At 50.6% G+C, this 17725-nt stretch overlaps 1 protein-coding gene across 1 annotated transcript; it reads left to right on the top strand.

Annotated features, from left to right (window-relative positions):
• Positions 1 to 6265: 6265 nt before the first annotated feature.
• Positions 6266 to 13775, top strand: LOC119095249 (protoheme IX farnesyltransferase, mitochondrial). Its single transcript, XM_037218115.1, has 7 exons — positions 6266 to 6460; positions 7484 to 7679; positions 8776 to 8944; positions 9448 to 9628; positions 10432 to 10566; positions 11963 to 12245; positions 13757 to 13775. Exons 1-7 carry the CDS (start codon positions 6298 to 6300, stop codon positions 13773 to 13775), a joined length of 1146 nt encoding a protein of 381 aa, XP_037074010.1. The 5' UTR covers positions 6266 to 6297.
• The last annotated feature ends 3950 nt before the right edge of the window (positions 13776 to 17725 follow it).

Below are 17725 nucleotides of genomic sequence, written 5' to 3'. Positions count from 1 at the left end.
GCTGAATCTCTCACCAGGAGCTGTCAAGAGGTGGTCCCGATTGCTGAGGAGGAGCTCAGCCGCTACATCGCGCAGCTGGACGTGGCTTGCCAGCAGTGCCCTGCCGGCTGCTCTGGAGAGCGCGGTGGTGCGCATCGCATGGACACCGATGACTTGTCATATCTCAGCCGCCACCTCCTGAAAACCCAGTGCGGTTCGGAAAATATCCACACCGAGCTGGTTAGGATGATGGACGGCCACCGAGCGACCGGTGTCTTGACATTATCAGGCGAGGCTGCACAACCTATGCCTGCAGAGGAACAGGACTTTCGGATTCACTCATGTCTCTTTAGGGTTGGCAGGAAAAATGACTGCGGGTGTGAGCAAGAGCTGATGGCTTATTTCTCGTAGAATAAGCAGAAAAATGGAAGAGATTACCGTCTCATCTATATATGCAATGTTCCTCGCAATGCACGTGCAGCCTACAACGAAATGAATGTTTGATATACGATGTCATAGTATATAAATTTGTGTGCGACGCTTCATCAATGCTATGCACCAATTAACTCTGTAATTGTCGATAGTTTAGTTAAGCTTTCACTGTCAATACGCAGAAAAAGTGTGCGCGAGATCGAGACATTTTTCTTGGGTCACCTTTGTGGCACCTCGCGACGACCCGGCCAGCAGCTTGCACGTACCTGCCAGCTGGTCAGGTGTCGCAAAGGGCATGTGGAGACTGCCTGTTGAAGGACAAACAAATCTGCTACACGTACAATTTTTGGGACAATAATGAATATATTGGATCATGGAATACTGCGGCGTTATGAAATTGCTAGGGAACAAGCCCAATTGGCGCCTGGACAACGTTATTTTCCATGTTCTTGATGCATTTTCCACGTTCTTGATGTCCTGCTTCTTTGCTGCTTTACTCCACGCACATGCGGCAAATGCAAAATTGGCGCTTTTTCAGTGTTTTGATACTTAGTTGGGGGTAGAGTTTATACTCACGGAGAAGAACCGTCGTTCTTTTCAACATCGCTTTCAGCAGTGTAGCGTGTTAAGGAGATACCTATCGGGTTTCTTTCTCATGGATCAAGTTCAATGTTAGCTTGAAATGTCAAATGATATTTTGGTTAGCTGTGGAAAGAGATTGCTGATGATCACCTGTTTGAATGTCCTCTCTAGCTAGAATTTTGTCGACTGATTTATGTACGGTGTGTGTATTTGTACCTCAATTTGCGTTATATTATTATTGAGCATTATTGTGCAACGCCATTTGCAGTGGAAAACAGTTGAGACAAGAAGATGGTAAAGATGACAGTAGATTCTTTAATATGGATGCCTGTCTTCTTCCAACCCATGTACAAAAACCGTTGCATATCGTTTAGGTGCTATGAATTATGGATCGCCCAAGTTTACCACACAGTACTATTTTCGCTGATCAAGCATTTTATGGATAGGTATAGTAGCACATTTTTGTTGTCTGCGCGTCATTTCAATTGCTTTGTAGGAATCTACATTAGCTTGAAGGCTATGCATGTGGCTTGCTCCAGCAAAAAACAAATTTCAGCAAAGAGCGTGCGAGACGGACGCGGGATTTCCAAACAAAGAGTGTCAGCACTACTACGCACCGGACAGCGGAGGCAAGGAGAACGCTCCACGGCGGAGGGCGCCGCCACTTTGGCTGCGATGATATGGTGACGTCACGTGAGGGCCTGTGCATTAGGTGGTCTGTTCGCATTATAGGCGGCCTGCCAGCTCCAGTGCGCCGGCTTAGATCGTCCAAGGAATGTTGCAGCAATAGCAAAAACACTAATTGCAACAGCAATAGCGCGGCAGAAACACTGTAAAGCATGTCCACATGTACGAAGACGTGGTCTCAGATTTATGACTGCTGTTTTCTCTACGCAGAAAAAACTTCAGACCGTTGACATGCCTTTGGGTCGATCTTGGTGCCTGAATTCGACCTTGGCTTAAGGCCTGCGATTGACACGACCGCCAACTTGGATCATCCGCATACCTAACGGACGACGGCTGGGTGCGGTGTCGATGCTGTCCCGGTACTCAGACGGGATTTCCTGCCGACTGGCTAACGCAGCGCACGGCCGACGGCCGCACCATGTGCTCGGTTAGGCGGGCCGTTGCAAAGATGTAAGATAGCTGGTGGTGGATGTAAATAACGGAGGATGGATGCGGACGCGTGGTGACGCAAGGCACAGGAAGTGGGTCGGGCTGAACAGGGTGTGAATTATTCATTATGTTGGCACCAGATATGGAGCTGGCAGCAAACAGCAAACAATGTCTCGCCCACTTAGCGTGAAGCTTCAGCTTCATACTTAACATCGATTTTGCGACGTCGGTTGTAATGACTTTCTGACTGTTGGACAAAATTTCAACGCGCTTAGTATCGACACGCAAAATAATGTCACAGTGGTATGCGAAATATCGACACGTAAAAGACGACTCGACAAAAATTGACGACTTTAACATTTATTCCGCACAATCTTGACACCGCAAATTCAAGATCTGGGCAGTTCGAGGCATGGCCGTTCATACATCTAACACAAATTGTTTAGATCCGGTTGATAAAACGCTAGTGATTACTAGAGTTATCACCAGCGTTGATTACAACAGAGAGAAATCACACGCCAAGTTCATCACACATAGCAAAATCAGTCCTGTCAAAGACAAGCCACTGGCCAGGTGACTAGTGGAGAACACATCGAACTCTTGGACTGCAAAATACAATGGCACAGTAACAGGACAGGTCACGGGGCATGGTCACCAGTAGGGGAAAGTTTGAGCTCAGAGCCCTGCACCGCATGGCATTCCACCGTGCGGGGCCATTGGTTGGTGACAGTTGAAACTCAAGACACAGTGGCATAACAGGTCAGAGGGTCAGGCTACCATTGGCAGATGGTGACACTCATGAACCACATCACGAGACAGACGACATGGTAAGGTTATTGGTGGAGGCCTCATCAACATGGCATAACTAACATAGCAGTGGCCAAACATTCCAAGGGCTAGATCCAAGGGCAGGGATACGTTTGAGTTATGGATATCATTGAGGTGTGCAGATATCATACCTATGTATCTCTGGAAAAAGTCGTACCGGTCAGAGATTCTGTGCTCATTACGTGCGAAGATTAAACGGCAACTGTGGGCAAAATCTATAGTCAATCTGATGAGTCCCCTGAATATTGAATATGAACCTGAGTCAAGGCAGCCAAGATGCAGTAAGCGCCGCACCGTCACCACAACCATAAAATTAGGAGCACTATTACATTTCTGATATAGCGAACCGGTCCAAGATTTTGTGTTGATCATAATCAGGTCGTTATCTACCGGCACGGATGGAAAACACAGGGATTTTGGATATAGTTTAAGCAGTCCACTTTTTATCGTTATCTTTCATATTGCTTTATCTCTGGTAAAAGGGCGTACAGGTCCGACATTTCGTGTTCATTGTGTTCAAAAGATTAAACTGCATCGTATTCAAAGTTTCAAGCGAATCTGAGGAGTCCGATGAATCCCGAATATGCTCCCGAATGTGATTATGAATCTCATGCGAGCTTGACCAACGCGACAAATATGACTCTGGTGGCTCACTTCCAACGCTGCACTGCCTCGCGCAAGGCGCCTCGCGCTGTTTTCGATGCGAAATGTTTGGTAACCAGTAATTTGTTGTAAACGAGGTAGATAGAGGACGCGCGTGAATTGCGGAAGCAAGGATATTCCAGGATGCCGAAACAGGGTGGACTGATGGGATCTGTCGATTGTGTGATTTGTTTCTAAAATTGTGTACACAGTGTGCATGACGTAACTCAAAATGAAATTATTTTTACGTGGTTCCCTTGAGAAAATAATGCGGTAGCTTGATGCGATGGCATGGTAGTGGTGCAAATGTAGATGGGTCATGTAGAATTCTTTTTGCCTTCGGTATATTCAGACGTAGGATCTTTGCATGCTTAACTGTAGATCATTGTTGCACCTGCTGGGTGGTACCTTTCAACATACAAGTTCTGTGAACCTTTATTAGAACAGTTTGTGTTGTGCATGAATTTATCACATACTTACCAAAGCCAGAATAACTAAATGCCTATAAGATTCAGTAGCAGCATGAAAGGCATTACTTGTAATGAAGCACATGTAATTACAGCCAAGCTAATCAACAGTCTTCCCATCAGCAGTCAATTGCATCACCAGGTTTTGTCTGACCCATTTTCACTCCAGATCACATGCTCTTGGTCAGTTGCTTGCAGTGCAAGTCAGATCCAATAAAATGGTGCATATATATTTATTTTCAACTGTGCAGTGATTTAATATGTCATAGGCATCTAGCATATATTAGATAATGAACTTAGCTGTGTGTGCAGTCAAATCTTGTAACACAGGAAGAAGAGCACATGTCATTGACTTTATTTTGCGCTACTTTTTGATCTTTGACAATTACAATTGCTATTCTAAGTAATTGTTATGATTTCCATAAAGTTCTTAGCAGTCTATTTGCACTTGGTGACTCCCATCTCCTGATAGACAATCACTGGATTCAGACATTCAGTGAACGTTCAGTCGAAGTCTCATGTTATGATGAGGTGGTTAGAGTTTTGCTGAAGTGAGGTGGTTAGATGGTTAGAGTTTTGAACCTGGTTGGTTAGAGTTTTAATGAGGTGGTTAGAGTTTTGCTGTTGCTGCCTCAGATATTTGGGTACTTTAAAAAAAAAATAACTGCAGTGGGAGATCAAGTTCAAATGCCTGACAACTCAGTATTTTAAGAACCATAGGATTCCAGGTGACTCACATGGTTATTTCCCTGCCAGTGGAGCCTGGCGTGACTAATCAATGGTATGGATCAGGGGTGACCTTGTCATGTGTAAACAGACAAGCTTTTCATTGTATGTTAGCCAGGTGTGGTGTGCACACAGATAAGAAAAGAGGCACCAAGGTGTTGCGGCGAGCAATGTTGTGCCGAATATGATGTCATATCACTAGGATGTAAATGTTTGTTGTAAGTTGTGGTTTTCAGTGCCTTGAGTTTGTGGTAGCCATATTGGTATGCTCATTATGCTTACTGGATGATATAGAAATAGTGCTACCTGCATATCCACTTTGTGGAACCTGCCACTGCTTCATCTAATTATATATTTTGCAACCACCTTTACAGTTTGTTCATGAGATATCATGTTAATCAGACATGAAATCATTTTAAGCTTTTTACTTCAAACCTGTTTGAGACATTGCCTTCAGTTGCTCTGTACATACAACCCACAGCATTATGCCCATAAAGGTGGCTACGGCCATCAGCATCAACAATCTTTGGAAGAGACTGTCAGTATTTGTGCATGCTTTGTACTCATTCCCCATGATTTCTGCTACCCCTGAATCTGCTCATCATAACACACTTGGGTGCATTAGTGTCAGTCATCCATTTTTTTGTTTTATGCCATGATTACACTGCAATGTGGTTGTTTGATGTGAAAATGACTCAGTTTCATATGCAATCAGTGATGATCATTCTTAATTTTATATCTGGTTTCCAGGAATGTGAACAATGTCTGCATGGCTCTTGGCCCTGAGGGGTCCATTTTACAGAAAAGACCCAGCCTCGTTGCTGATTTTGTCTGGAACCAAGTGCTCTGTTCATCACTATGTTAGGCTGTTCAGCCATGAAGGAAAACACACTAAGGTCAGTTTGTGCCTTGTGGGCTTAGCAGAACTAGAACCTTTATGTTTGTGTTTGTCTTTATCATGTGTTTGTTTTGAGTAGCTTGGAGCATTGTGCCATTGTGTAATGTCTCCAGTTGGTGATTTGTGTATAGCTTATCTGGAGCCAGACTGTCAGGTTATCTTTCAGTGCCCATATCAAACAGGCAATATGTCATGTCTACTGTATGCTTCCTTTATATTTATATATCCAACATCATTGGCATTGTCATTGGATCCTTAGCTACCTTGTCACTCCAATGCACATTGTTTCAAGTTTGTTATTAATGAAAGAGACAAAGTAGCTCTGAAGTGGCTCTTGATTATGCTTTATGTGAGAAAAGTGTGAGATTATGTCTTTGGCTGGTGGCTTTTAGCAAAACCGCATGCATGCTTAATTGTAGTTTATTACCTTAGATGGCGCTAATTAGACACGTGCACCTTTCTACAGATTATCTTCTGATGCATCCATATATAGCTTCTTGTTCTCCAATCCACTGAAACCACAAGTAGCATGCTATCAATGGCCTCTGACTGCTCTCCGCCCTCCGCCACCAGGCGCTACTCCTGTGGCCTTCGCACGCGGCCCGGGCCGCCGCTGGCGCCGGACGGATGGCCCGAGTCACGACCTTTGCCCCGCTGGCGGCGCCCGAGGGCAAGGGTCGGCCTGTCGCCGACATGGTCAAGGGAAGCGACATGGAGTGGCGCAGCACAGCACTGGACTGGCGCCGGCTGCCGCGCTGGTATATGGAGCTCTCCAAGGTCCGGCTGACCGGTGAGTGGCGCGCCATCTGTGGCCGGCCAGGCGGTGCGCCGGTGACTGGCGCGCCATCTGTCGGCCGGCCGGGCGGTGCGCCGGTGACTGGCGCGCCATCTGTCGGCCGGCCGAGCGGTGCGCCGGTGAGTGGCGCGCCATCTGTCTGCCGGCTGGGCGGTGCGCCGGTGAGTGGCGCGCCATCTGTCTGCCGGCCGGGTGATGCGCCGGTGAGTGGCGCGCCATCTGTCGGCCGGCCGGGCGGTGCGCCGGTGCTTGCGCCGGCCGGCCGGGTGTTGTGAAGCTTCTTGCGCTCGCTGGGTGAATCTCTGCCTCTGAGATGACTGTGACTGCTCTCCGGGTGCCGAGAGGTGACGTCCTTGGTCCGTCCGTTTCGGACCTGTCAAGAGTGGTGGAGCTCCGGCTTTGTGGACACGGATCTTACCCAGATTTAGAGGTACCAGGACTGGTGGTGGTCATTAGGTTTGCCGACCCGTATCCACTTTTCTGTGAATACGGGCCGGTGTTTTCTTTTTTGTTTTTGTTTTTACGCGTCAGTGTTTTCTAACTGCAGTTCTGGTGAAACCCTAAGGCTGCATTATGTGCTCTGTCACTGTTTGTGTTACCAGACGTGATGGTGGTTGCTGGCTGCGCTGTTCACGAATGGGGGTGGAATTCCGTGCTTTTTTGGACGGGCCTCGGCCCTTATGCTCCCCAGTCCTTGTTTGGGTCTGTATATGCAAAACCCAAATCACAGAAAAATAATTTGAGACATCCAACAAAACCCTGTGTCAAGAGATGTTGCATTCCGCCCCCCCCCCCCCTCTTTTTCCGCTCCCTCAGTGCATTCAGTGAAGTGTTGCTTGTAGTGTTCACCATCCGCAACCTACCAACAGCATGACGCTGGCCGGCTGATCAGAACATCCCTGTGTCATCATTGGTTCAATCAGTGTCCAATCATCCTGCTTCTTGTCCTGGAGTTCAGCGGCCGTGTGACCCTGCTGACTGCCGCCCCCCCCCCCTCCCTCCCTCCCCATGTTGCAGGGCTGGTGGTGGTGACATCCATGGCTGGCTACGCCATGGCTCCGGGCGTCTTCTCGGGCGCCACCCTGACGCTGGTGACCGGGGGCACCCTGCTCACCTCGGCGGCCGCCAACGCCGTCAACCAGTGGCTGGAGGTGCCGTACGACAGCCAGATGGCGCGAACGGCCGCACGGCCCCTGGTCCGCCGCCACGTCAGGTGAGGGCGCGCGCAGGTCACGGCCAGGTCAGGTCAAGTCAGGGTCAGGCTAGGGTCAGTGTGGAGGTGGCACGGCCGGTGCCTGGAGCAAACCAGGTCATTGTTGAGTTAGATCATGCTCTTGACATACCAGGTTATGTCATGCCCTGTCAGATCAGGTCATTTCATGTCATGTCTTGTCAGGGCAGTTGGTCCACTAGTGTTATCTGTGTTGTTCGACCAGCCTCATCACTTACCATCCATCTGCCATCTAAAGGTAAAACTCAACATGTTGATTCTCAGCCATTTTGTGCTTTTGATGTCCCCTGATTTGTCTGCTCATGCTGAATTTGGTCGTTAAAACCATCAGTTCAAATTTTCACAAGCTTTTAGTCCTTTCTTTTAGCTAAAAACATCTGCAAATTTGAACCATTGGCTTAGGTATCTGAATTCAGCATGAGGAAATGAATCAGGTGAAATAAAAAACGTAAAATGGTCAGAAATGAAGAAATGTGGTTTTACCTTTGGATGGCAGATATGTAACCAGCCTGATCCATGGCAGTTTGTCTTGAGTGTGCTATTTTTCATGTGACCAGCCTACCATTTGTTGTTTGACCAATATAACCTATGTCATCTCACCAGCCAACCATGTGTTGTCTAACCAGTCTGCCCCATGTCAGCTGGCCAGTCTGTCCCATGTCAGCTGGTCAGTCTGTCTCATATCAGCTGACTAGCCTGTCCTGTGGCACCTGACCAGCCTCATATGTGTCAGCTGACCAACCTGTCCCATGTCAGCTGAGTGAACTGTCCAATGTCAGCTGACTGGTCTCCCATGTCAGCTGACAGGTCTGTGCTGTGTCAGCTGACTAGTCTGTCCTGTGTCAGCTGACCAGTCTGTCCTGTGCCAGCTGACCAGTCTGTCCTGTGTCAGCTGACCAGTCTGTCCTGTGTCAGCTGACCAGTCTGTCCCATGTCAGCTGACCAGTCTGTCCTGTGTCAGCTAACCAGGCTGTTCCATGTCAGCTGACCAGTCTGTCCTGTGTCAGCTGACCAGTCTGTCCTGTGCCAGCTGACCGGTCTGTCCTGTGTCAGCTGACCAGCACGTGTCCCCCGGCAGTCCGCTGCACGCGGTCACGTTCGCCGGCGCGTGCGTCAGCTCCGGCGTGGGCCTGCTGTACCTGGCCAGCCCGCTGGCGGCCGCGCTCGGCGCCGCCAACTTCCTGCTGTACACAGCCGTCTACACGCCGCTCAAACGGGTCACCATCGCCAACACTTGGGTCGGCGCCGTCGGTGAGGGATGGCCTGGTGCAGGCGGTGTATGGTTTGGAGTTGCGCTGGAGGGGGCGACTGCAGGCCGTGGTGAGGGACTTGGTGCTCGGGTTGATCGCGTGGTGTCCGTCGCGAGGTGCGGGGAATCTGTGGTTGGGCTGTTTAGTCATGGTTATTTGTTGGGTGATTGCCGCCGCACTAGCGAGACCGAAGTCGTCCGCACGTCGCACGTGGTCACTATTGACACGACTGACACTCTTCTTCGTGACACTGACAAGACACACTCGTCGCCACGACTGACGCTCTTCTTCGTGACACGGTCACCCTTGATCGCCTTTGGTGCTATTACGTTTGACACATGTACTGTTAACGCCGTCGCTCAAGACACTGATGAAATCTGTGTAATCTCGCCCTATGGCACCGTTAGCAATCAGCCGCTGTCGGCCTCGGTTGCCACTCCCCGCGCGACGCCACCCACAAGGCAGCGCTGTGTGACGGTGGGGGTCTGCGCCTGCGGCAGTGGGGTGGTGTGCCGCCCCTCATGGGCTGGGCCGCCGCCACCGGCACCCTCGCGCCCGGCGCCTGGCTACTGGCGGCGCTCCTCTACGCCTGGCAGTTCCCGCACTTCAACGCCCTCTCGTGGAACCTGCGCAAGGACTACGCGCGCGCCGGCTACCGCATCATGGCGGTCACTCACCCAGGTCAGAGGGCATTGGGGTCACGAGGGGTCACGGTGGTCATGGTGCGCGCAGGATGGGGTCACTGTGTGGGTGAGAGGATAAGGGTGAGATGGTGTAGTGAGGTCACAGAATAAGGCGTATGAGCTGGTGTGTATGATGCAATACTAGTTGGTCGTCTTGGGGAATGAGTGGTCCGCGTTGAGAAAGCTATCTTGCGAGGACAGGCTTTCGAGTTGTGTTGGCTTGGGGGGGGGGGGGGGTAGGGGTACGGATGAGAACTCGTGCACAATATGTAAGGTCCACCACTCATGTAGAGCTTATCTGAGGTAGGCACTGAGCTGTAGAGCTGATCCGCCACATGTTGGATGGCAGGCCTTCTGCTACACTTTGTGCACTATCTTAACACACATTAGAAACTATTCACACTGGATTTGCTGAAGGCATGTACTTTATCGATATTAAACACCGTTGGGTTTCAAGCTCTACAATTTTGGGGGATGCAAGGCTGTTGTTTCAAGGCTATTGTGACTGCCTCTGTGAGTCAAGGGCGCCTGTTGACGCAGATGCAGAATGCAGTGAGTGCGTCAGTGTTTCTCGGGTTTGAATCTTGGCCAGGCAAACCAATGGGCAGCTGTTAACCATCGGCGGGCTCAAGTCCAGCACACGTCGGTCTAAGCTGGCGCTTAGGATATTACAATGTATCTCGACTCTGGCTGTGTACATCTGGAATCCCCATCTCCGTCGGCAGCGACCACCATGCAACCCCATGGCTGTGATGAGGGCTGCACTGTATAGCGCGGTGTGGTGTGGTACTTCTGTTTCAGATTTGACCCGCCGCGTGGCGCTGCGGTACAGCCTGGCTCTGGCCGCCCTGCCGATAGTGACGTCAGCCTGTGACGTCACCACGTGGATGTACGCCATCGACTCACTGCCAGTGAATGCTTACCTGGTGTATCTTTGTGAGTATGTTGGCTGGGGTCTCACCAAAATGTTCTATTATCAATCATACCTTCCTCTTGGATCAACCTCTGTCATTATGCCAACCAGAATACCAGGCATAGTCGGGGAGGGGGAGGGGGCTGTTTAGCTTTGTATTGGTCATTATTGACGGTGGTTTGGATACAGATAGCACGTTGCTGTGCTAATAACCCGCAGTACCCTGGCACGTGGCCCACATGAGTGCAGTCATGTGTGCCCAATATATGAATTATGTGCTGTTCCATCATGGGCTTTGGGACAAAAGCGCGCAGGTGTGAGGTGTAAACTTTGTCTGGCAGAAGAAAATACGCAAAAACATGCACGCGTAAATTTGCAAGCAAATAGTCGTGTGGTATAAAGTGCGCGCGGGAAAGCGTTCGTATTGAAACAAGTCAGCTGGCGTCAGTGACGCGCTCAGGGGGGTCAGGCGAGGTCCTCAACAGGGGCGTCGTCAGGGTGATGGATAATGGGAGAGCACAACAAACTCGGCCGGTGATTTACAGTGGACATGTTTTTTTCAACCCCAGTTTCCTCCATCACAGGGTCACCCCGCACAACCCCAGTTGATTCGAGTTCATATGCGTGACGTCTCTGGGCGTTCAGTTCATGTTGTAGAGAGTTATGTTAGTCATAATACCTGACCCGACCTGTGCCATTACCAGCGTCCGCCGCCACTTCCTACCCGATCCTCTCCGCAGTCGACGAGATGTGGCGCCCCCCCCCCCCCCCCCCGAAGTGGCCGTTCATCCGGTACCTGGCACCAAGAGTGAATTTATGCGTTCCGACACCAATCGTGGATTTATGCATCCCAACGCTCAGTACGCATCTCCGTACGAAGTTTTCAATGCCTACTGTCGTAAAACGAACTTTATCCCTGACCGACATGTTTGTACAAACTTTGCGTACTTACATCGGATATGGAAATACGAACGTTTGCTTACGTTCTTTTGTGTGAGACGAACGTTATCTGTGAGTAAAAATGTCGCCCGAACATTCGGGCACGCATAATTACCATGTGTCTTTGTCCCTAGGCACTTTTGTCAATACGAATTTTTGCCTTGACGAACTTAATGCTCTACGTTCCTTATCTTACAAACATAAGGCATACGTACTTTATCCTACGAACAATTGCCACGTGTGCTTTTCCTATACGTACTTTTGTCCGCAACCCCCTCCCCCCCCCCCATCATGATGCCCGGCCGAAAATGGCTCAGGGTTGATTTATCCATGGCCTCCCAAATATCTTCGCCTGTCGAGACAGTGTTTCATGTCCCCTCGCCGATGTCAAAACACCGCTGCACCGCACCGCAACACCCTGCACCTCTCCACCGTCTTCTACCGTTCGCCGCCCTGTCACGGCGTCCGCCTCGCCGGCAGCGTGGCGCTTCTACCGGAACCAGGAGAGCGCGTCGGCGCGGCGTCTGACGCGCTTCAGCTACGTCCAGCTCACGGCCGGCATCATCCTCATGCTGCTGGCCAAGGCGCACTACCAGAGCGAGCCGGCTCCGGCTCCTGCGGCGGCGCCGGAACCGGAGCCGGCGCATCGCTCTCTCCGGGACTGGTGCATCGGCGAGCCGCTGTTGGAGCGCGGCTGGCACCTCGGCCGACTGCTGGCCGTGGCCGAGCGGAACGCAGAGGCGGCGTCGGACGCTCCGGCAGCGGGGCGGGTTGCCGCCGAGCCGGCTGGCGGAGAGGACGGCGTCTTCGCGCCGGCTGGCGGAGAAGACGGCGTCCCCGCGCCGGCTGGTGGAGAGGACGGCGTCTCCGCGCCGGCCCCAGTCCCCGCCGGCGCGTGAGGGCGTCCGGCGCCCGAGCCTAGTCCGAGTTAGCCCGGTGCGGTGCGGTGCCTCTGACGACGACCGCGACGGGTCGCTGTGTGGGAGGCTCCGAGTGTGGTATCGCGCCGCCTCGCCGCCGTCGGGGCGGTGCCAGCCGAGGTACGTTGCGATGTTGTCCGGCGTCCGTGGGTCACCTGGGCGGCGGACGTCCCGCGGGTTGTGTAGCACCGCCCCTGTTAGAAGGTGGTCCTGGTAGGAATCGCCCGCGCCGTCGCCTTGATTTGGGTGTATGCATAATATGCGAGTGGTTCTGTATGAAACGAGCATGGCCCTTTGGATTAACTTGACTTGCGTTCGGTCACGCATGTTTAGACATGGACATTGCCAGTATCGTGTCATTGACCTGAGAGAACCTAGCGGAGTGTGAATCGGTCCTGAGACGTCTCGTCAGTTTCTGCTCGCTGCTGTAAACAGTAGCAGTTGTTTGGCATGTGCCATGTTTCACGTAACAGGATCCTCTGCGTACGGTGATTCTGTTGGAAATTCTGTTGCGAGTTATCAAAACCCAGGCGCGAAACCGCTGGGTTCTGACGCGGTATGCTGGCCTTCTTTATCAGATTTTGGTATCAGTTGTGTGGTTTGGCGAATGTACTCACTGCAACTGTAAAAACGAAACTGTGAATGTGAAGACTCGCTGAGACCCAGTGGTATGCTACGGTCAGGTGCGAGTCGATTTCGGCGCGACCTGCGTGGTGCATACATTCAAATGACAAGACGCCAGATCGAGCAAGTGAATGGTGCGCTTGCTGTGCCCATTCTTGCTCAGATTGGCATCGGTAATAGGGTGGTACTTACAATAATGTCAACCGTTGATTTGATTGTGTACATGAAACGGTAGCGCTCCGTTTGATGCCGTGCTATCATCAACGACCTTGTACAGGGAGCAGCTCCTGCTGAGCTGCCTTAGTGCTGCAGTGCGCGAAACTGCATATGATTTGGATGGTGCAGTGCGAACAGGCCAAAGGATGTGGAAGGTGTACCTGTATGTAGTTTGACAAGGAGTCTGTCTTTCTGCGTGCGTGACGCATGCAATGTAGTTTTGGGCTGACGGGCAGATCAAGGCGTGTGCATTCAGCATCAGTGACGTTCCGACGGGCGGCGATGCTTGATTTGAATAGATGTCTACAAACCGCGTCTTTTTTCTTCACGCTCGTTTTGTTCTGAGCCATTGAAGGACCAGCTCGGTTCGCGAAGCAAGTTTCGCCAGCGGAAAACGAACCGTGAGGCGCTCAGCGTACCTGCGACCCGGCAGCTGTTGCCAGCGGCTGATTGAGTTGTTCCCCGGATCGACAGCTCGCGGGAGCTGCTGAACCGCGTCTGGGCATGTCTGCAGGCTCATCGAAGCCCTTTAGGGCGGCAGTCAATAGAGTAAAGATGAAACGAGCCGTGGGATACTTTAACGGAACTCTGTAATGTCCAGTTGTTTCGCATTCTGGCCACCGTCACGTTCTACCCCCGTCGTCACCTTCAGTGGATGGGCTCTAAGGCGTTCACTTTTGACAACCCACATGCTAAACGTACGAAGCCAAAGCCAGCGCTTACTCCAGCATGACCTGAAAAAGCTAACTTCTGTGCATTAATATGCAATGTACGGCGGTTGTGGTTTTAGGACATAAGTACATCTGGAAATGCACGCGTGCATAGAGTGCGTAATTTACAAGTTTTGCATGGAAGAAATACGCACGCGAAAGCTCATAAGCGAATGTACCCATGACATAAGGTACGTATGTACCACGTTCGTATGCACAAAAACCCGTATGCACAAGGCTTGTGTGCATAAAGTACGTCCACAATTCTTCGTTAGCAACAGCAATTGTTCGTGAGCAATTGCCCGTAGCGGATAAAGCTGGTTTGACAAAAATACGTGCGCGAAGATTGTTGAGGAGCATAAGCGGGAAGCCGTGAGTATACTCCACTTTGCAGAAATTTTGATCATTGAACCAATCGTTTTCCCCATAGCGAAACATGGAGAAAATGGACTTCCGGGTGTTGAGTGGGAAATCCGATTTACATTTAATCCCAAATCGCGTATCGGATGTCACTGGCGAGTCTACCTGCGGCGTTCCACAAAGGAGCATACTCGCCGCGTCCGTCAGCTGGCGTCAGTGACGCGCTCAAGGACGTCAGGCGAAGTCGTCTACAGAGGCGTCGTCAGGGTAAGGGATATTGGGAGAGCACAACACTCCATCCTGGGGTCATCTCGGAAAGCCCCAATCAATTCGAGTTCATTTGCTGGTCGTCTCATTGCGTTAAATTCATGTCATAAAAAGTTATGTTAGTTATGATACCTGACATGATCTATGCGACTGCCTGCGTCCTCCGCCACCCCTTACCCCTCCTCCCCCAGTCCCGTCCAGAGGCCCCCCCCCCCAGTTTCTGGAGTCTTTGGGCCCCACAAGAGCCCACAGGTACAGGGATGGCCCATAAGTTAGCAGCCGAACGGTCGCTGCTTTTGTTAACGCAAAACGCGACAAAGTTGGACATCGTTGGGTCTCCAGACGACCGAGAACGGCGAGCGAAACTGGAGGGCCCATGATCAGACAACAAAAGCTGTCCTCTGATTAAGAGGGTGGTGACTGGGAGTTTTCGAGGCTCAGTACGCTGCCCAGGAACTCTATGCTGTTGCCGTGGACCCCATATTCCCACTTGCGGAGTCAATGCGGTCGTGAATAATCCGTTCATATCTCCCGTCATTAGTTCCAGTCTCTCGGAGGACCGTACACTGTTGTTAGGGCCCTATATGGCAGCCTGCCGGGCACTTTTGATCAGAAGCCCTTCACAGGTCCTTCCCATTTGTCCGAAAGGCTCTTTACGCCATTGCCGGGTGCCCATATGTTGACCCCTCCGTAACACTTTTGGCTACTCAGGGACCCTTCACAACTTTCCCGCTTTTTCCACTTAATCGGAGGCCCTGCGCTGCTACTGGGGCCCATACAGCCTGACCCACCGAGACGTTCGATGCTCAGGGTCCCTCTACAAGAAGTCAGAAATCAGAAGGACCTTACTCTGTTGACGAAAACCCCACATGTGCTCGTAAGCGGCAGCACTCTTGTCACTCATGGTGCTTCGCCTGCCCGCGTTTACCGACCTAGCTAAATTAACTCGTACACAAGTCCGAGATGTACGCGATGACGACTTTCCGGTGCGCGTCGGCCGCAGAGAACAGACGCCCGGTGTGTTTCATTGTATTTTTGCGTGCAATTGCCTCAGGTATTTTTCCACGCCGCCGACAACCTACTTGTCACTTCCGTTGGCTATTTAAGTTGACACCCAGTATACTTGTGCGTTGCGTTCTTAACACATTTCGAAAGCTAGGATGTTTTATAATTTTCCATTACAGTAGACACAGAAATACGCATCAGTCGTGGTAGTCATCAGCGATCACCGCGACTCTACAGTTTGCCGCTGGAAACTGGCTGTCCGTAACCAGCCTTGGAATAGAGTGCTGTGCTTGGTTTTGATGGTATTTTGTAGACAATTTAAACGAATTTTGGTGCAAATTCTCTGAAATGCTTAGCCTCAAAATGACTGGATCCATCATGACCTAGAGAAAATGAACGCGTTCCATGCATGTATATATACGTACTTCACCTAGTTTTCTACAGTTGTGCACTGCAAGATGGGCTCCCTTATACAAGACAAGACACACAAGAGTCTTGTAAGTAGTCGAGATATTAAGTAGTCGAGATGCAACCATTTTTACGGACTCCCAAAATGCTAGATCCGCCACTGGCGCTGACTAATGTCGGCGCTCGAAAATTTTGTTACAAAAGATTACTTACGATTTTATACGTGCAAACTTTTGCTCGGACTAACATTTCCGCTATTCAAAAGCCTTTCCTGAGGAGCATTTTACCAAACGATCTTTATCCATACCGTAGATTGTTCACCGCGGACTTTTACCCACACGGATATCATGATGTCGTATTTAATCCTGACTACCGTAAGCAAACGGGCGTCTCCCTACAAATAATTGTCCGGCGCATTTTTTCTATATGTGTTTCATTCCGCAGCCCGTCGGTCATACTCTACATTAATGGTGAATGACATCAATGATTAATAAATATTTTGCGATCGCGTTACACCAAGGGGTCCATCGCCACGGCCTGAGAAATTGGCCGGGCGGGGCAGCTCGTTAAACTTGGGCGATGACGCCACAAAGTCCCGCGGGTCTTCGCGGCGTCGTTACATGGCAACGTTGACTGCACCGCTTGGAGGGCAGAAGTCAAGCAGAAATGCTGTGGTTGGTCTTGTGTATTGTCGTGCGGTATAGCATTAAGTTTGCGTCGTAAAATGGTCTCGGTGCGTTTTTTTACGCCGCGGATGGAAGAAATTCGAAGTGGTGTGTGAGCGTTGAGCCAGAGTCAGCAACGGAGGCCGTTTTTGGCAGCAAGATACCATCCTTGCTGTGGCCCCATGTAATAAATTTAAACGGCACAAGAAAGGCATTTCATTTTTCACGTTTCCGAAAAGGACCCAACCGTCCTGAAAACATGGGCGCATCGTCACCCTAGGTCTGACGCTATAGACGTGGAAAATGTGGTGAACTGCTCTAACCGTTTTCAAGGCAATGACTATGATCTTAGCTACCTAGTTAGGGCCAGTTTTGTGCCCGATATAAGGTCACGCCTGCGACCAGGTGCAGTTCCTTTGGTAGTACTGGACATCACCGGCACACCGAAGTTAGCATGCATGTGCTTAAAAGGTAAATTTTCGTCCGTTTTATTACAAAATCTTTTTGAACCAAGTCCACCGTCACATATGCATGCAGAATCTATACCGCTCAGTGCTGTTTCAGGGCTTTCATGCAGGGTTTAAATGACATTTTCCAACCATAACCTGAGTTGCAAAGTGGGCCTGATTTCCTCGCAGATGGCAGAACTATATATGCTGCTGTGATGAGGGGGTTCAGGGGCACATCCAGGATTTGCAACGGGTAGAGAGTTGCCATAGTGGCGATAGAAGGGGGGGGGGGGGGATTTTTACGATTGTGCGGGATGTATCAATGACCTGTCTATGTTGGCTTGCCCTGGTATTTCAAACACTCTTTTTCAGCTGTTTACCGTACGTGTTCACTCGGCTATACGCGAGCGTTGTTACTTAATAACTGTTGTTGGGCTCTTCATGTTACTGTCCATTGTAGTGTCTGAGACCTCAAACCAAATTAGTCTCCCTGGTCACCCAATTCCGGACTTACAGACATCAATGCCTTGGTAAAAAAACTGTGCCAACTGTGCCTAAAAACTAGGCCTTGACGAACGGGCAGGAGAAGGGTCAAGAGAGACTCCATGGGCCTGGGAGG

This window comes from Pollicipes pollicipes, unplaced genomic scaffold (genome assembly GCF_011947565.3).
Source record: "Pollicipes pollicipes isolate AB1234 unplaced genomic scaffold, Ppol_2.1 Scaffold_4219;HRSCAF=4965_pilon_pilon_pilon, whole genome shotgun sequence".
Taxonomy (NCBI): Eukaryota; Metazoa; Arthropoda; class Thecostraca; order Pollicipedomorpha; family Pollicipedidae; genus Pollicipes; species Pollicipes pollicipes.
The sequence above is the reverse complement of the archived record's forward strand: the minus strand, read 5'-3'. Positions and strand labels throughout refer to the sequence as shown.

What these genes read in the sequence shown, in the direction of transcription:
- LOC119095249 (XM_037218115.1), top strand. Translation starts at nt 6,298, where the DNA reads ATGGCCCGAGTCACGACCTTTGCCCCGCTGGCGGCGCCCGAGGGCAAG. An exon ending in CTGGTCCGCCGCCACGTCAG is followed by an intron (nt 7,680 to 8,775) that starts GTGAGGGCGCGC and finishes GTCCCCCGGCAG; the next exon opens with TCCGCTGCACGCGGTCACGT. An exon ending in CATGGCGGTCACTCACCCAG is followed by an intron (nt 9,629 to 10,431) that starts GTCAGAGGGCAT and finishes CTTCTGTTTCAG; the next exon opens with ATTTGACCCGCCGCGTGGCG.